Source organism: Nansenia antarctica (genome assembly GCF_963989245.1).
Source record: "Nansenia antarctica genome assembly, chromosome: 9".
Taxonomy (NCBI): domain Eukaryota; kingdom Metazoa; phylum Chordata; class Actinopteri; order Argentiniformes; family Microstomatidae; genus Nansenia; species Nansenia antarctica.
Window position 1 is genome coordinate 33,824,831 of NC_137679.1, and position 17,297 is coordinate 33,842,127.

A 17,297-nucleotide genomic window follows, 5' to 3' on the forward strand; every position below is an offset into this window, starting at 1 on the left:
CGCACCAATGAAACCGGACATCAAGCAGTCGCAAACAGTAACAGTAGCCAGTCTACATGGTCCTAAAGCCAACTGTTCTGAGAGAGACAAAGAAACCCAATGAACCCAGAAGAGAGACGGAAAAAAGTATAGGGGTACAGATGCCAGGAGCATTAGGAGCGCTACGGTGGCACAGAGGAGTGCCAACGCATGCCAACACTAGCCAGGCAGACAGACGGATGGAGAAGGGGGGAGGGGCTGAAACTGGGCAGAGCCAGGGAAGGAGGGAGGGAGGGAGGGAGGGAGGTTGAGAGACGAAGAACTGCATGGTGTGCCAGCCAACGCTGACCAGACAGATGGAGGAGAGGAGAGAAGAAAGGGAGACTGGGCAGAGCGAGGCACGTAACGAGGGAAGGAGAGAGGAGAGGGAAGGAGAAGGGAGGGGATCCTCCTGGCTCTCTCTGGAGCTGCTGCTGTCTGGTAAACGATTTCCTGGCAGAACGGGCGAGGGAGGAGAGGAGACAATTAAAGAGGGCAAAAAAGCCAATGTAAAAAAAATAATAGAAAAGAAAGGAAACCGAGACGAATGAGTTGGCAGTAGGCTGGAGGGGTCTGCAGTACGGTGTGGTGCGCCGCTGCGGAGGAAGAAGGCTCTGGCTGTGGTTGGACAAGGACTGGGGCTGGGGCTGGGGCTGCACTTTACAGAGCACATTGGCTGGACACTGCACCCAAGTTGGGAAGGACAGTACTGGGTTGAAATGAGGCTGGGCCTGGGGTTGGGGTTGCAGGGTGGGAGGGCTGAGAGAGAGAGAGAGAGAGAAGGCTCGAAGAAGAGCTTACAGAAAAAGGAGCATAGCCTTAGCCACCCAGTGGCAATTCAAATGCGAATCCATTTTCGACATTTTTGGTTGATTTGAGAGACTTTCAGTGCTTTGTTTAGTTTATGTGAGCACAATACACTCACCGAACACTTTATTAGGAACACCTGGACACCTTCTTGGCACACTTTGGGCCTGTTAATACCAATCAAACATTGCTTGAATGTCACAGCCTATTTGAGTATTGTTGCTGACATGTGCATCCCTTCATGGCCACAATGAACCCATCTTCTAATGGCTACTTCCAGCATGGTAATGTACCACGTCACAAAGCAAAGGTCGTCTCAAACTGGTTTCATGAGCATGACAATTCAGTGTTCTTCAGTGGCCTTCCCAGTCACCGGATCTGAATTCAATTGAACACCTTTGGGATACGGTAGAAGGGGAGATTCACAGCTTGAAAGTGCACCTGAAAAATCTGCAGGAATTGTGTGATGCAATCATGGCTTCATGGACCAGAACCTCAAAGGAATGTTTCGAACATCTGGTGGAATTAATGCCACGAATAATTGAGGCGCTTTTGACAGCAAAGGGAGGCCCTACCCAGTACTAGTATAGTGTTCCTAATAAAGTGTTCAGTGAGTATATATATTTACAGTGGCTGGTAGGCATATTAGCCTGTTTTCTCAAGCAGAACCAGAACAAATAGAGGTCCCACACAGCACAGGTCACCTTCACATGGGGACAGATTTATGGTTCTGTTGGACCACTGACAGATGACTGGCTGACTGGCCGTCTATCAGAGCCAACAGATAGGATGGGGCTGTTTTCATTTTTAATCAAATGTTGAGTCAGTAGATAAAGGATATAGCAGCATAGGCACGCACACACGAACACACACACACACACACGTGCACACACACACTCGCACGCACACACTCGCACGCACGCACACGCAAACAGGCAGTAGGTATGTGAAATGTGCCACTTGACGTCAGAGCTACAGCTGTATAACCTCCTTGGTGCTAGAGGCCAGACTAGATCAACCAATCACCACCACCTCCCGCTGACTCACGCCACCCGCCTTCCCAGTACAACGTAGACATCACACCATGTCTCTGCCTCCTGGGCTTCAGTCATTATGAATGGATGGATGCACGTCGGTTATGGACATCACTCATCCTCACAGGGTTGTGTGTGTGTGTGTGTGTGTGTGTGTGTGTGTGTGTGTGTCCATGTACTCATATACAGGGTTGTGTGTGTGTGTACACCGTACGAGTCCATCTAGCCTACTCATACAGTGGCAATCTTTATGACTACCATTCACACAACACCTAGGTTTTTCCTCTGTGAGCAGTGGTTGTAAGAAATGCCTGCAGTCCATGATCAGCTCCACCTCAGCCAACATCAATACTCTAGATAATCAAACATGATATATTTGGAAGAGACGTGAACCCTGTTACCATCCCTGCCAGCTCTGGTGAAACGCAACCGGGAAAAATACACAGCCCACTTTCACCTACGGTAGCAGACATTCAAACATGATTTAATTGGATAATTAACTATCATTGAGCCCTTCTGCTTTTCATCCAATCCTCTGCTGCGGTTTGCCTTTCCTTCAGCTCTACCTTTTCTTTCTTTTCTTATGCTTGCTGTAATTGTAAATATGATGTAATTTTGTTTTCTTTTCACTAATTATTCTAGTATTTTAGGGTCACTATTGACAACTGGCCGGGGACTACAGCTGGAAATTAGCCATGTAGGCTAAAGCTGTTCCGTTTACTGCATAGTTAATTAATGGGGACTGTCCACGGAATGATCAACTAATAAACTAAACTAAACTGCCTGACCTGGGGGCTCTGCTAAGCTAAGCCCACATCCACCACCAACTAAACCACCAGACCTGTTTAACAACTCCACATGCATGTTAGGACAGTAAAGGGGTGGTTTACCAAGCAGAGACTATATTAAGCCTATTTTCGGAAATGGAAAATGCTTTTTCATCTAGGACTAGGACTGAATCTAGGTTCAGGAAAACGGTACCATTACATAGATGAATGTACACAGCATTCATGGGTCTCTGACCAATCACCTGAGCTGTCAGACAGAGGCCCAGTCCTCCCCATTGGTGGGCTGGGATCCTGGGGTATGCACAGAACGCGCTGACACAAGAACAGGGAGTGGCAAGGGCAATGATAGATGCAGGGCCGTACACACACACACACACACACACACACACACACACACACACACACACACACACACACACACACACACCGGTACACACATACACACATATACACATATACACATATACACATATACACATATACACATATACACATATACACACATACACACATACACACATACACACATACACACATACACACCTACACACATATACACATACACACACGGTATGTGCTGACTCCTCCACTCCTCACATTACAGGTACCCTGAGGAGGTTTACAGCCCTGCCATCTGAAGAGAGAGAGGGGGGGGGGAGATAGAGAGGGAGGGGGGTGGAGATGGAGAGAGAGAGAGAGAAAGAAAGAGAGAGTGCTTTACCAATGGTTTAGCTGCCAGCTGACAGCAACCACAGACTGAGTGAGGAGGGGGGGAGGGAGAGCAAGTGAGAGAGAGAGAGAGAGAGAGAGAGAGAGAGAGAGAGAGAGAGAGAGAGAGAGAGAGAGAGAGAGAGAGAGACAGAGACAGAGAGAGAGAGAGATAGGAGAGAGAGGTGACGAGACTCAGCGATGACAGCCTTCCCATTCCTCCTGGAAGTCAAGGTCGTTTAGTCAGTCAGACTGGGCCACATCACTGTAAGCCGACTGACAGCACACCCCCAGAGGCTCCGCTGGGTCACGGCCCTCACGTACCACTCAGCCCCGGGAGGGTCGTTGTAGAAACGTGTTGTGGATTATCATTTCTATCTGAAGAAAACATGCAGTGTGACTGTGCATGTAGACTATTCAGGAGAGGCCTGTGTAAGGGAGAATGACACACGCACCTAATCATTGACTAGAGAGGAAAGGCATATCAACAACAACAACTTTAAACAGGAAGGGGACATTCCAGTTTTAGTGTCTCAATAGTGACAGAGGCACTTAATCAGAGGGGGGGGGTGGGGGGTGGAAGTGACAAGAGAGGCTAACCAACTTCCTCTGAGAGAGGCTCCGTGCCAAACTGCCAGAGAGAGAGAGAGAGAGAGAGATCCAAAATTAAGAAAGAAAGGTCACTGGCTGTGTTACAAAATGCGTTCTTGCATACTCTAGTATACTCTTAGAGTATACACACTCCGCTCTTCCACCTCTGCTGGCCGACTGGCACCGCCACCTTTGCGTGGATGCAGCAGTCACGCTACCCGGTCACGGCTTTTCGATGTCCTGGCACCCCGCTGGTGGAACGAGCTTCCCACGGCTGTCAGGACTGTAGAGTCACTACCTATCTTCTGTCAGGACTGTAGAGTCACTACCTATCTTCTGTCAGGACTGTAGAGTCACTACCTATCTTCTGTCAGGACTGTAGAGTCACTACCTATCTTCCGCCGTAGACTGAAGACCCATCTCTTCAGTCGACACCATAACTGTCCTTCCTGAGACCTCTACCCCCCCTGTACAGTTTATGTACTGTAAATAATATTAAATAAATAAATATATATATATATATAATTCATTCTTCCTTCTCCTAGCATTATGACTGCCAATAGCCCCTGGCCCAAGCATAGATTACTTTTTCTTGCTATGACTTGGATAGATGATTCACTTACTTAGTCAAATGTAAAGGCGTCTACTAAATGCCAAAAATGTGCATGCAAATGTATACCAAGTACAGTACATGCTCTAGATAAGAGTGCAAGAAGGCATTTTGGAACACCAATTGACTGTGTACAGACTGACGTGAGCATAGAGAAAGGCCGTCAAATAAGAGAAAATAATAAAATATAAAATAATTTATAACAAAACAATAAAAAAAAAAAACTACCATATTTACTGCCCGAAATACCCAAATGTGGAATCTCAGCAGCAAAATGTGTAGCTTCGTTCCACATCCATGACAGCCAGTGGGCCATAAACTGTACAATAACTGTTTCTTTTTTGTTATTTTCTTTATTAGCTTATAAATATTTGCCTTCACTTTCTGATTGTTATTGACTGTTTCTTATGATTGATTGCGGTGCTTCGGCAATGTAAACATTTGTTTGATCATGCCAATAAAACCAGTTGAACTGGGAGGGGGAGAGAGAGAGCGAGAGAGAGAGCGAGAGCGAGAGCGAGAGCGAGAGCGAGAGCGAGAGCGAGAGAGAGAGAGAGAGAGAGAGAGAGAGAGAGAGAGAGAGAGAGAGAGAGAGAGAGAGAGAGAGAGCGAGAGAGCAAGAGAGAGAGAGAGAGCGAGAGAGCGAGAGAGAGAGCGAGAGAGCGAGAGAGCGAGAGAGCGAGAGAGAGAGAGAGAGAGAGAGAGAGAGAGAGAGAGAGAGAGAGAGAGATCAGTGTATAAGACTGTGATGAAGGTGCTGGCAACAGACCATGACTGAGAGACATGGTGGTGGAATCACTCAACAATCTACTGGCCTGCCATCTTCTGAAGTCTGCTAAAAAAAATAAACACTTTGAAAGGGAAAAGACAACAACTAGCAATTAGCCTTGTGAAGGATGCCCCACCCGACTGGTGATATGTGACAGCAGCTGGTGAAAGCGGGAACAAGTCGCCAACCAATCAAAATGTTGCGACTTTTATTCTGGAAAAATGTAAACAAATGTCATCGTTGTTCAAAATCAATAACACACTCGCTAGTCGAGCCAAAACATTGCAATGCAAGGGATTCGGTGAGTAATCTACACTACTAACTAGGTGGAATAAATAGAATAAAAGAACGGTCTGTCGGTTGGCAACTTGTTCCCGGTTTCGCCAGCTGCTGTCACTATGACAAAGTCTACACATTGCTTGGGCTAATATAGGAGCTGGGTATTACTCCCCACAGCTTCAATCGGACTAGCAATGGCAGGGAAACAGAGTTACCAGCTCAGCAGCTGAGAGAGGCACGGTACATCAGAGGACCCGGGGGCCCGAGGTGTGAATTAACTACGTCTGATAAGGCCAGCAGCAGTAGCAGCCTTTATGAACTGAGGGCCTTGGGTTCAGGGAGGTTTACGCGCGCCTCCTCACCAGTTGTGTTCGTGTGTTGTGTCTTGTGATCCTCTTACCTAGGCTGCTCTGTGAGACAGGCGGTCTGCTGTCTGAGCCACATGTCAGGAATAGAAGTCGTTTGAGCCGACATCCAAAAAGTCATCCAAAAAGCCCTTCCTTAAATCAGAGAGGCTTAAACTCCAGGTACAAACTGACTAGGTTTACTTTTTTGGTCTGTGTGCGTGTGTGTGTGTGTGTGTGCATGTGTGAGCGTGTGCATGCATACATATGTATATGTGTGCATGTGCACTGTGCAGGTGTCTGCCTGGGTTTAGCCTGTGTCTCTCTCTTAGCTTTCACTTTCCAATCCTCCTGCTTAACACGTCCGGCAGGAAGAGGAAAAGGCGGCCCTGACCACAAAAACAAGAGACGGATTAATGCCGACAAATTGAATTGAGGTAGGTAGGGGAGAAGTGGCATGGTGTACAGCACAGGGCCGGAGGGAAAGAGCCAGAAAGGCCTCGAGCACAAGGGCGCTCTTGTTCCCGGGGTTAACACACACACACTGCAGGGCACGGTGAGAAGGCCTTGGCTCAGATTTGGCACACATGCGAGCCACTCAGGAGAAATTAGGATTAAGCGGTGGGTTGATACTTCGCAGCAGCACCGGTGGCTTGTGATTCCCATTAGCTCTGTTCTAGCATGTGGGTTAGGTGGCGTGAGGGAGATGTTGCCGTTTCTACTGCTGCTGCTGCTGCTGCTTCAGCTGACCCAACACATCTGCTGAGGGCAATCACCTAGACACAGGCCTGTCCTGTTACACACGCAGGGTCCAATTGTGATTGATTTGAGATGGGTGGGCATTAACTTAGATCCTCCATACATCATTGTCAGTTTCGACGGGAGATTGAGACGAGGAAAGAGGAAGTAATCCACGCTAAGTAATAAGTAATATAACGCTAACGTTAGCCTCCGTCGAGGAGGAGGGGAACGAGGGAACCCAGAAGCAGGCCCACAGGGCTCCGACAGACATCTGAGGGTTGATGGTTTTCCTCCCATCAGCAGAGTGCAGACGTGCGTAGCCTAACGTAAGCAGAGTCGTCTCTGAGTCAGAAAACAGAGGGGTAGAAAGGCACAGCTGAGAGTGCTCATGTATACAACGGAGTGTAAAACAAGACACACCCGGGACACATCTCCAAACAAACGACAGTGTAATTCCCTGTGATTAAATGCCTGCCTGGGACCAAACTGTCTCTCTCTGTTTTGTCTCTCTTGGGGAGGAGTGGGGGGGGGGGGAGGGCACAGCCGGACAGACAGACAGCCTGGATCACTCATTAGCCCACAGACAGACCGACAGACAGACCGATAGACAGATAGACAGATAGACAGATCGACAGATAGACAGATAGACAGATAGACCGGATCACTCACCAGCCCACAGACAGACAGACAGACAGACAGACAGACAGCCTGGATCACTCATTAGCCCACAGACAGACAGACCGACCGACCGACAGCCCAGTTCCTTCAGCAACCCACAAACAGACAGACAGTCAGACGGGCAGACAGCCAGCAAAGAGGCAGGCCCACCCAGAAGGATTAACATAAGATTGTACAGCTTTTCAGAGAGTCGGTCACGACGAGCAGACAAAGATGTATCTAACAGTTTCTCTCCCAAAAGTGTTACTGTCAAGCACACCATTTACATCTCCTGCAGACACACAGAGGGTGCGTTTCATACTGAAAAATCGTGCAAAAATTAATCTCTTTGGCCTCAGTTTGTGTTTATTTTTAAATCGAGCTTGTAAACATTTATTTGCTCGTTTGGGGTCTAATTTTAGCGTGGTGCGAGGCAGTGCTGAAAAAAACACACAGAATAACACACACATACACCAGCGGCCACAGGATGTCTCAAAATACACGAGGTTCGCCACATACTCTGCCGTCTGAGAAACGACAAAATGAGAGAGGGAGTGAAAGATAGAGAGAGGGAGAGGGAGAGAGGGAGCGCAAGATAGAGAGAGGGAGAGATGGACACACCATCCCTCTTCCAGTCGAGATTCAAGATTTCAAGGAAGTCATTGAGCTTGTCATTTACGATGGGATCTACAGCCTCTATAACAGTATAACACCCTCTGTCTGTTGCTACTGATCAGACAAGGGCTTAATCCAGCTCACAAGTCCCATCTGCAGCTAGTTCTACAGCAGTCAGGACCTCTGGTGAACCCCTCTCCCGGTCTGTGAGAGCAGCTCTGAAGGGCCTGCCAATGGACACCAGAGAGGCAAACCTAATAAAACGCTATTCTATAGACTGCATGCCAGGAGAGGACACGAATAGGGAGTCCTGTCAACAAACTGGCTGAACTGGCCTAATGAAATCAAACTGAAGTGTCCAGATAGAGATGCTTGGATCATAAGACCCATTCTACTTTTTGGGTGAGGTATTAATTTCTCATGACATTTTGACCCGGTCATCCAGAAGTCAGGACCACTCATGTTAACCCCTCCATAAGAAATCTAGTTAGGCTACCGATGGCTGAAAATGTTGTTATGGGTGGAAAACAAGATATTATGTTATGATCATTATATCTGGAGTTTCCCTGCCTACTAAAGCACAGAGGGAGTCTGTTTCTGCTAGTGAAAAACTCAACTTAACTTAAGAAACTAAAGCTCTCTAAGTCCAACCACAGATCTATAGTGTGAGAGAAAAAGAGGAAGAGAAGAAAGAGGCTTGGGCAAAAGAGGGAGAACAGGAGAGATATGGTGGGAGAAAGACAAGAGTTAAAGAGAGAGCATGTCGAGACATTGCACGGTGGAACAGAGATGTAGGCGGTAGACTTTCCGAGTATCGGTCTGACAATGAAAGAAAAGAAACCCAGCCTGTTAGTTAGTTATCTAGAAACACTGTGATCAGCATCAGAGAAAATGACTGACGCTTACCATGACTACCCTGTGACTATGGCAAACACATTGTGAAATCCAAGAGCTCTCTCTCTCTCTCTCCTGATTGGAGCTTGCAAGATTGCACAACACAGAACTATAAGGTTTGATCAGCGCCTGGACGATATAAACAGTGTTTATTAAACACAGAGTTGATTCTTTCGGATCAAAGACGATAATGACATGACTAGTGATGCTCCGATCTGATCGGCGCCGATCGGTATCGGCCGATATGGCCTTGATCGGTTTTGATCGGAGTTCTCAAAACGGCCGATCAAACATGACCGATCAGTTTACAAAATGGCGTCGCCAGTCTGGAAATATTACACAGTGTCGGAAAGAGACAACAAATATGCCGTTTGTAATGTCTGCTCAAAAGAAATACCTCGGGGAGGAACGCACGCAAGGTCTTTCAATACCACGAATATCATACGGCATTTGCTGCGTTCGTCGATTCGCTCAGAGAGCGCCGAAGCGCACACTGGGCTCGACGTCATAAAGGGACCGAGTGCTTTGATTGGACGAGAGGCGTTCCACGAGTGCTGGTCAGAGTTCCAGCGCGACTTCACGAGCGTAGTGTAGGTAGTGTTCACCGACGTCATGTGACCCCGCGAGCAGGAAGTCACTTGGCCCATAGCAACAACAACTATTAGCGCGTGAGTTTTAGGTCTTCCTCTGTGCACCTTGCACAAGTGTAGATAGCGAGCGACTTTTCAGCAGCAGGACATATTTTAGATGATAAGAGGAACAGGCTGAGTGCCAAAAACGCTGAGATGCTTGTATTTCTCAAGGCTAATCTGCCAGTGATGCTGCTTAATCAGAAGTAAGGTTTGAGTCTGAAATCTCCTTAGGTGCAATGTTTTGTTTTTTTGTTTTATTGATTATTGCTGACTTGCTGTCTTATCTCCTCCTAAATATGACTTGAAACTGACTGACTTGAAACAGTATTTTATATTTGGCTATAGCCTGTTTATGTTGCAGTTTAGTTTGGGTATGTTTATTGTTCCTCAGGAAAGCTACAGTTACAGTATAAGCTCCAAGTTCTCTAAGAGCCCCTAGTTCCTCTCATTCGAGTGGAATGTTGCACATTTGATGTGACAGTGTACATTTTATTTATTATGATTTTTATTTTCACATTTTATTTGATTTTCCTGAAGTAAGCTACAGGTGGTTGTGAATTCAATAAAACAGATGGTCGTCAATTCATGATACTTTCTCATCTCCTAATTTCATTTAAATACTTAATATACAATGTCAATGGTGTTAAGAATAATTTAAAACATAAATAATGCTACACAATAAATAGAATGCTTCAATTGCCATTTTCGACGCTGTGATCGGTGATCGGTGATATCGGATCGGCAGATCACTGATTCCAGTGATCGGTGATCGGTGATCGGCACCAAAAACCCTGATCGGAGCATCTATAGACATGACTCAACTGCCGCCTTTGTTCACAGTCTCAAAATACTCTGGGGGGAAATACTGATAGCTGTGACTCTATAAGGCCAGTGATAAGGTGACGGGGTCATCAGATCAGTCTGGATAGTGACCAACTGACACCAAGGGGAATTTCCACTCAGATCCACCATTTATATTTGACATTTTTGACATTTAGCAGACGCTTTCATCCAAAGCGACTTACAACACGCACATTTTGTCTAAAGTAAGTGAATCATCTAGTCATCATAAGAACATTTTAAAATTCGTCCAGGGGCCATTGGCAGCCCCATGCCACTTTGTGACAGATGGTGTTGCCAGCCAACTATTACTCACTACCCACCAGAAAAAAAACATCTGACATCAACAATAAGTAGTTGTCTGACTTAAATGGCGAGATAGAAATCTGTTCGTCAACACATCACTCAAAGCCTCTATCATAATCATCGGCTGTTACGAAGGTGCTCACTGATCACAATGGAGACGCCGCGCTCAGTGTTGGCTGTTCTGCTGCTCTTTTTGAAGTACTGGAGAGCATCCTCAAAAAAGCTATTTGGATAATGGCTCTCAACAACACTCTGTCATTGTGGACAGACACGTGGATACAAAGCTACCATAGCAACCAACCCCTCAGCCAACCACGGACAAATTCACTAAGCCATCGTTTTTCTTATTAGAGAATAGACTAGATACTCTGATCTGGTGCGTGTATGTCAAGGGAGGCTGGTGGAGATAGAAATCAGAGGACAGGCCTGTTGTAACGCATGGAATGGAATGAGGAATAGTATCAAATACACGTTTCATAAAATTCCTCATTCCATTCCATGCATTACAACAGGCCTGTCCTCTGATTTCTACCTCCACCAGCCTTTTCTCTATCCATTACAGAAGGGAAGGTATGAAGTCTATGTGGGGTTATGCTGCGTTCATGACAACTCAGCGTAGAGCTTCCTATCGGTTGATTCTGATACATTCCAAGTCCTACAGTACCGACACGTCACGAACGCAGCATTAATACGCACAAATCCCCAAAACCTTGTTCCACTTAGTGAGCGAGTACAGATACAGGTCAAACAGAGGATAAGGAAGCCTTTCATCACCCACAGAGGTCAATGCCGTCCTCTCATGTCACCCCTTCATCGTTTATGCAATCTCCTCTCATCACATCACTTCTAAGCAGCAGGCTTTGAGTCTATACTCATACTGACATCAGCCATGACTCACATATCTATGGAACAGTCTGGAAGGAAGTCAACCAAACACGAACATGACGCGATTGATCGCTGATGGCAAAAGTGGTGGCATTTGTTTTTATTACGAGCACTAAAAAGAGAAGTCATGTGGTGGGTGTGTGTGTGAGTGTTAATATTTGCTCTCACAGCAGGGACTAGTCGAGGAGATTCATGAATGTTTAAGGCTCATACTTCGTTCTCCACTCAATACCATTTAGCCTTACAATAACAAATACCCTGCAATTCATTTTCCTAATGATACATCGGCGCATCATTCATTGCATCTGGATTTTTAGCAATAGCAACCCGATACACGGATGGTCAGAGAGAAGGTTGTTACGACGTGACTTGAATGTTTGAACAAGAGAGAGCCAGCCATACTCACTGACATTAATGGTAGGTTACTAGATACAGATAAGCTGTAATTAAAAGTCACATACAGTCAAATGGGTGGTTAAAAGTGGCCTGAGGCGTCTGTCAAAGGTTACTGAAAAGTATATGAGGGAAAAGAGATGCCAGTGACTAATTCTACCTGTCAGGACAGATTCATTGCCAGCTTTGAAGAGAACAGATTCTCATTTTGCTCATTTGCACACACGACTGATATTATATGTAAATGTATTTGAATCCCAAAAATGTGCCCAGCTGCATGTCTCAACAACGACAATTCCATCCCCCGCAAACCGATTACATTTTTTTATGATGTGAACCGCTGACAAGTAGTAAACAAACCTATCAAGTACACACACCAACTGTACTGGCAGGCTGTCAAGAGAACAAACGTACACGTCTTAATAGAAGCTCCTGTCTGTGTCTGGAAAACAGGGGGTTCAGTGGTCAGGCAAAATAACTTGTTGACAGAGAGTCAGACAGACAGACAGACAGACAGAAAGACAGAGAGACAGAGACAGAGAGACAGAGAGACAAAGACAGAGAGACACACACACACAATAAATAAATAAATAAATAAATACATTAATTGATGGACAGCTGAATTAAGAATTGAGTCAGGCCCTCCCTCTCTCTAATCTCTGTCTAATGCACGTGAGGACAGCACAAAAGCTCCAGTACTATTCTGTGAGGAACGCAATAGACAAAGAGTCTATTCCAGTTAAAAACAGACACCTTTTGCCAAGCTGCAACCTATAATTTGAAAGAGCCAAAATTATGGCTCCAAAAACATTGTTAAAGGGGTTGATTTTAGAACAATGCAACTTAGAAAGCAAAAACTGAAACAAGGAATTTTAATTGCAGCTTAGGGGAGAACACTCTTGCCCAATGCTGAGATCTATCTATGGTCAGAGAGGGAGCATCTACGTATGAGAGAATATCGCAGCAACATCACATTTGAGGTTGCCGAATCATCCCAGGACTGCACATAAAGAGCAAAGGCACGCAGGAGTATAAAGGAGAAGTTATAGAGTCATGAAGTCATTAAGAGGCTTTCAATCCTTATCTCCTTTCCTCCATCTGAACTAAAAAAAAACTATTAGGCATCCTCCAAACTGCTTTCAAGCCTTTGTTTTCAGACAAGTAATGATTGAGCAGGGATAAGGAGAGGGGGCCACCGTAGACTATTGGGACACGCCCCCGAGGTCTACCTTTCTGAAGGGGGGGGGGGGGGGGGGGACAGATGTAGTGCTCTTCAAACACGCCCTGAGATCTTACCTCGTAGGACCAGACACACTGCACCCCGGCGAACCTCCTCACGCAGCGGCCCACCTCCACGTCCTCGTGGGTAGTGTACATCTCCTGCAGGCACTGGCGTATGTGAGGGACCATCCTCCTCAGGACCTCTCTGCTCATGATCACCCCCGGCCCCCCCATACAGAAGTTCTCCCCGGGCTCCAGGGCCAGCTTCCCCAGCTCGTCCCTGGCCCCCATCCCCGTCTGGCCCAGGAAGATGGCCTCGCTGCTGTTGAGGCCGCGCAGGAAGCTCTCCAGCCTCTCCGTCTTGATGTAGACGTCGTCGTCGGCCCGCATGAACCACTCGTACTTGTCCAGGTAGTGGTCATGCATGTACTTGAGCATCATGAAGGACTTCTTCTGGGGAGGGTAGGAGTCGTCCACGTTCCGCAGGGCCACCACGGGCACGGGGACGGAGGTGTCGGAGCCTTCGCTGGAGAAGAACTCCACGCGCCCTGGGACGGTCTGGGCCCACGTCCTAGACAGAGACACACAAAGAGATAATAATAATAATAATACATTAGACTTTTCTAGACACTCAAAGACACTTTACAAACTGAAAAGATCGAGTAGTAATAATAAAAAGAAACAAAAAAGGTAAATAGAAGAAAGTATAGGGGCCTAATTAAGGTAGTGCTGGGGACACATGGGAAGGGGAGGGGGAGAGGGTTAACTGGTGATGGCGAGCTTGAAGAGGTGGATTTTGAGGGCCTGTTTAAATATTGGGAGGGTGTTGGCCTGTCTGATGTGGTTGGGGAGGGCGTTCCAGAGGCACGGGGCTGCGGCTGAAAAGGCCCTATCACCCCAGGTCCGGAGCTTGAGATCAGACACACACGTACACACACACACACACACACACACATATGCACGTACGTACACACATGCGTACACACACAGCAACATTGTGGGTGAATACTTGACTTGTAGTCAATTGAACCTGAGCAGATCTTTGAAGGGGCTATGGATTATTGATGAATGATTCAATGACATCCTTTTTTTTTTGCAGTTAAGCAGAGTGCTACACTCCCACACTCTCACGAACACACATTCCCCATATTATAAGCTACAAAATCCAGCAGCACCAACAGTGTTTCATTGAGAAAAACAACTTTGCTTTCTAAGAGGATTTGGTCATGAAAACAAGGCTCTTTCCCACAGAGCTGTCCTGAAAATAACCTAAATGCGATTTTATTTGCACCAAAAATAAATTGAGTGTGGATGTGGATAAATATGAGGGTGGATGTAAACTTGTGCGTACGAAATATCTTCAAATGTTCCAGGTCTTCACATCTGCCCATGTAGAGACCATAAGAGGAGACTGAATCAAATCTAATATGGTAATTCATTCCATTAACTACAATATCCTTGTATGTCTCTGCAGATGTGCAAGCGGAATTCCCCCCAAAAACATAGATTGAATCTTCCCCGTGACTGCAAGTGAACAGAAAGTACTGTTTGCTTTGCACGCTTTCTTCCCTGTCCCTAATTTCATCAAACCCTCAGCCTCGCATTCACAGCATTTCCATGGTCTGGCCTAGATTAAAGGAATTTTAAACTAATGTCATTAACATTTGGACTCACCAAACATCTTCATTTAGGGCCATCTTAATAGAATGACGACTGATGTATTAACAAATTCTGACAGGAATGTCAAACAAGGAGAAAACAGAGCCATCAGTTGTAGGAAACTACCAATACCCATCTGAGAGACAATTCATCACCACATGATGTCCTAATGCTGCCGCCCAAGAACCAACACCGAACACTTTATTAGGAACACTATACTAATACTGGATAGGTCCTCCCTTTGACCTCAAAACAGCATCAATTCTTTGTGGCATTGATTCCACAAGATGTTGTTGGTAACATTCTTTTGAGATTCTGGTCCATGAGGACATGATTGCATCACACAATTCCTGTGGATTTTTTCAAGCTGTGAATGTCCCGTTCTACCACATCCCAAAGGTGTAGAGAAGACCACTGAAGAACACTGAACTCATTGTCATGTTCATGAAACCAGTTTGAGATTACTTTCGCTTTGTGACGTGGTGCATTATCATGCTGGAAGTAGCCATTAGATGGGTACATTGATGCCATGAAGGGATACACATGGTCAGCAACAATACTCAAATAGGCTGTGGCATTCAAGCAATGATTGAACAGGCCCAAAGTGTGCCAAGAAAACATTCCCCAAACCATTACATGGGGCGGCTGTGGCGCAGGAGGTAGAGCCGGCGTCTAATGATCGTACGGTCGGCGGGCCATATGTCGAGGGGTCCTTGGGCAAGACACTGAACCCCAAATTGCTCCCAATGCGCGGGCCGGCGCCTTGCATGGTAGCTTTCCGCCATTGGTGTGTGAATGTGTGTGTGAATGGGTGAATAAGAGGACGTTGTAAAGCGCGTTGGAATAAGGCGCTACATAAGTCACTCCATTTATTACACCACCTGAATGAATGAGAAGGTGTACAGGTGTTCCTAATAAAACGTTCAGTGAGTGTAGATTGGCAAAACCATGGACAGATCATGATTTCCACATTGTGGACAGTATCATTTCTGTGTAGATTTTGTAGTGTACATTCAGGTGCGATTGTTGATAGACTAAACGTGTACAATTCTAGGCACTAACACTGTCACATTGAACATCGACTGTAGGCTCGCTAACGTCCACCCTGCAATGTTTCGTCTTGACAGCAGCATGGGATTGTTGAGGGTTCTGATCCAAAAACAAAAAACAGAAGATGCCACTGGCACACATACAATGTTTCCACTAAGGGTGATGCTGTTACTGATCCAATCGGCCCCATTGATACTGAATACACTGTTGCATGTTTTGCAACATGTGTAAGTAAATGTGTTCGAAAACAAGCAACAATGTTTCAACAACTTTCAACAACTTTGGTTCGGTTGACAATTTTTAGAACGGGAGGAGAGAACGAAGAGAACTGACGTGTACATACAAAACCCACAGACAGAAAATTGGTAGCTATAGGACTATAGGACTGGTGGCTTCTCTTGTTTTACCATCTCACAGGTCTCAGCTTTCACCAGGTACCAACATTTAGCAAATCTGACCATGTAGTTTTGGAGATATGAAGCAGTCAATCAGACCGGTCTAATTAGACCGGGAACACCAAGGATGGGGGGGTAAACATGAACACAACCGGAGGGTTAAAGGGAAAACTTAAAGCAACATTTATTGCTTTAGTATTCCAAGTCCCCACACACACATACCTATGTGCCGCCACAGCGCGGCTGGTCAGGTACTTCTGGGCGGTCATGACGCCCACGAAGAGGAAGCGACTGGACCTCTGGATGGGCTGGTCGGTGGCCGAGAGTCCGTTATCCTGCGGAGGCCATAATAACCCCCCTCCGTACCCCTGCCTGAGACCCGCGTTCAGCCCGCCGCACCCCGCGGGGTTCGCCTTGCGCTTCTGACCCCCTTTCTTCAACTCCGTCGCCTTGGGCAGGATGAGTCTGGAAGCCAGCGTGAACCCGACCACCAGTCCCAACAGAACACTAAACCATGCTCTCCGGCTTCGACCTGCCATTCCCCAAAACTTGGGACCCCCAACTCCTGGATTCGCCGCTTATTCTCTCGCTGTAGCCTTACAACACAGCGTCTCTGGATAGATCGGTTAAATGGTTAAGTGTCCCTCCTCCAGAACACCGGGCTCACTCTCTCTCATGGTAGGAAAGCCTCTTTCTCTTGCCCGCTGTTGGTCCCGATACAGGCTGTACTAGTGTCTGCTGCCTACGTAGCAGCACAGCAGTATCTACCATAAAGCCACCACCTGAACACTCCTCTTCGTGTGACCCCCCTCTGATCATGAAAGCATTCCGACGCTATCGATCAATGGAAGAAAAAAAAAAGGCGATCCTTCAACACAATTTATGGTTTCTTTCTTCGCCCCCGAGACGCGTCCCCGTTCTTTCCGCTACCTCGCCATTGTGAGAGAATGTTCGAAAACGCTTGTTACTGTAGCGAAGCGGCTTTACTGTGTGATTTAGTTTGACCCTGCGGAGTCACCGTAGAACGGCGCTGACTGGCTAGTGCTGTGTGATTATGGGAC

The 17,297-nt window shown here is 46.5% G+C and overlaps 1 protein-coding gene across 1 annotated transcript in view; it reads right to left on the reverse strand.

Annotated features, from left to right (window-relative positions):
- chsy1 (chondroitin sulfate synthase 1) overlaps window positions 1-16,781 on the reverse strand; it is a gene marked incomplete at its 3' end in the record, with an annotated part of 49,652 nt that extends 32,871 nt beyond the window's left edge. The window contains exons 1-2 of the mRNA XM_080539405.1: window positions 16,459-16,781; window positions 13,208-13,703 (exon numbers count right to left, since the gene is read on the reverse strand). Coding sequence (XP_080395531.1) covers window positions 13,208-13,703; window positions 16,459-16,775 — 813 coding nt within the window. The 5' untranslated portion in view covers window positions 16,776-16,781. The remainder of the gene's footprint in view (window positions 1-13,207; window positions 13,704-16,458) is intronic.
- Window positions 16,782-17,297: the final 516 nt, after the last annotated feature.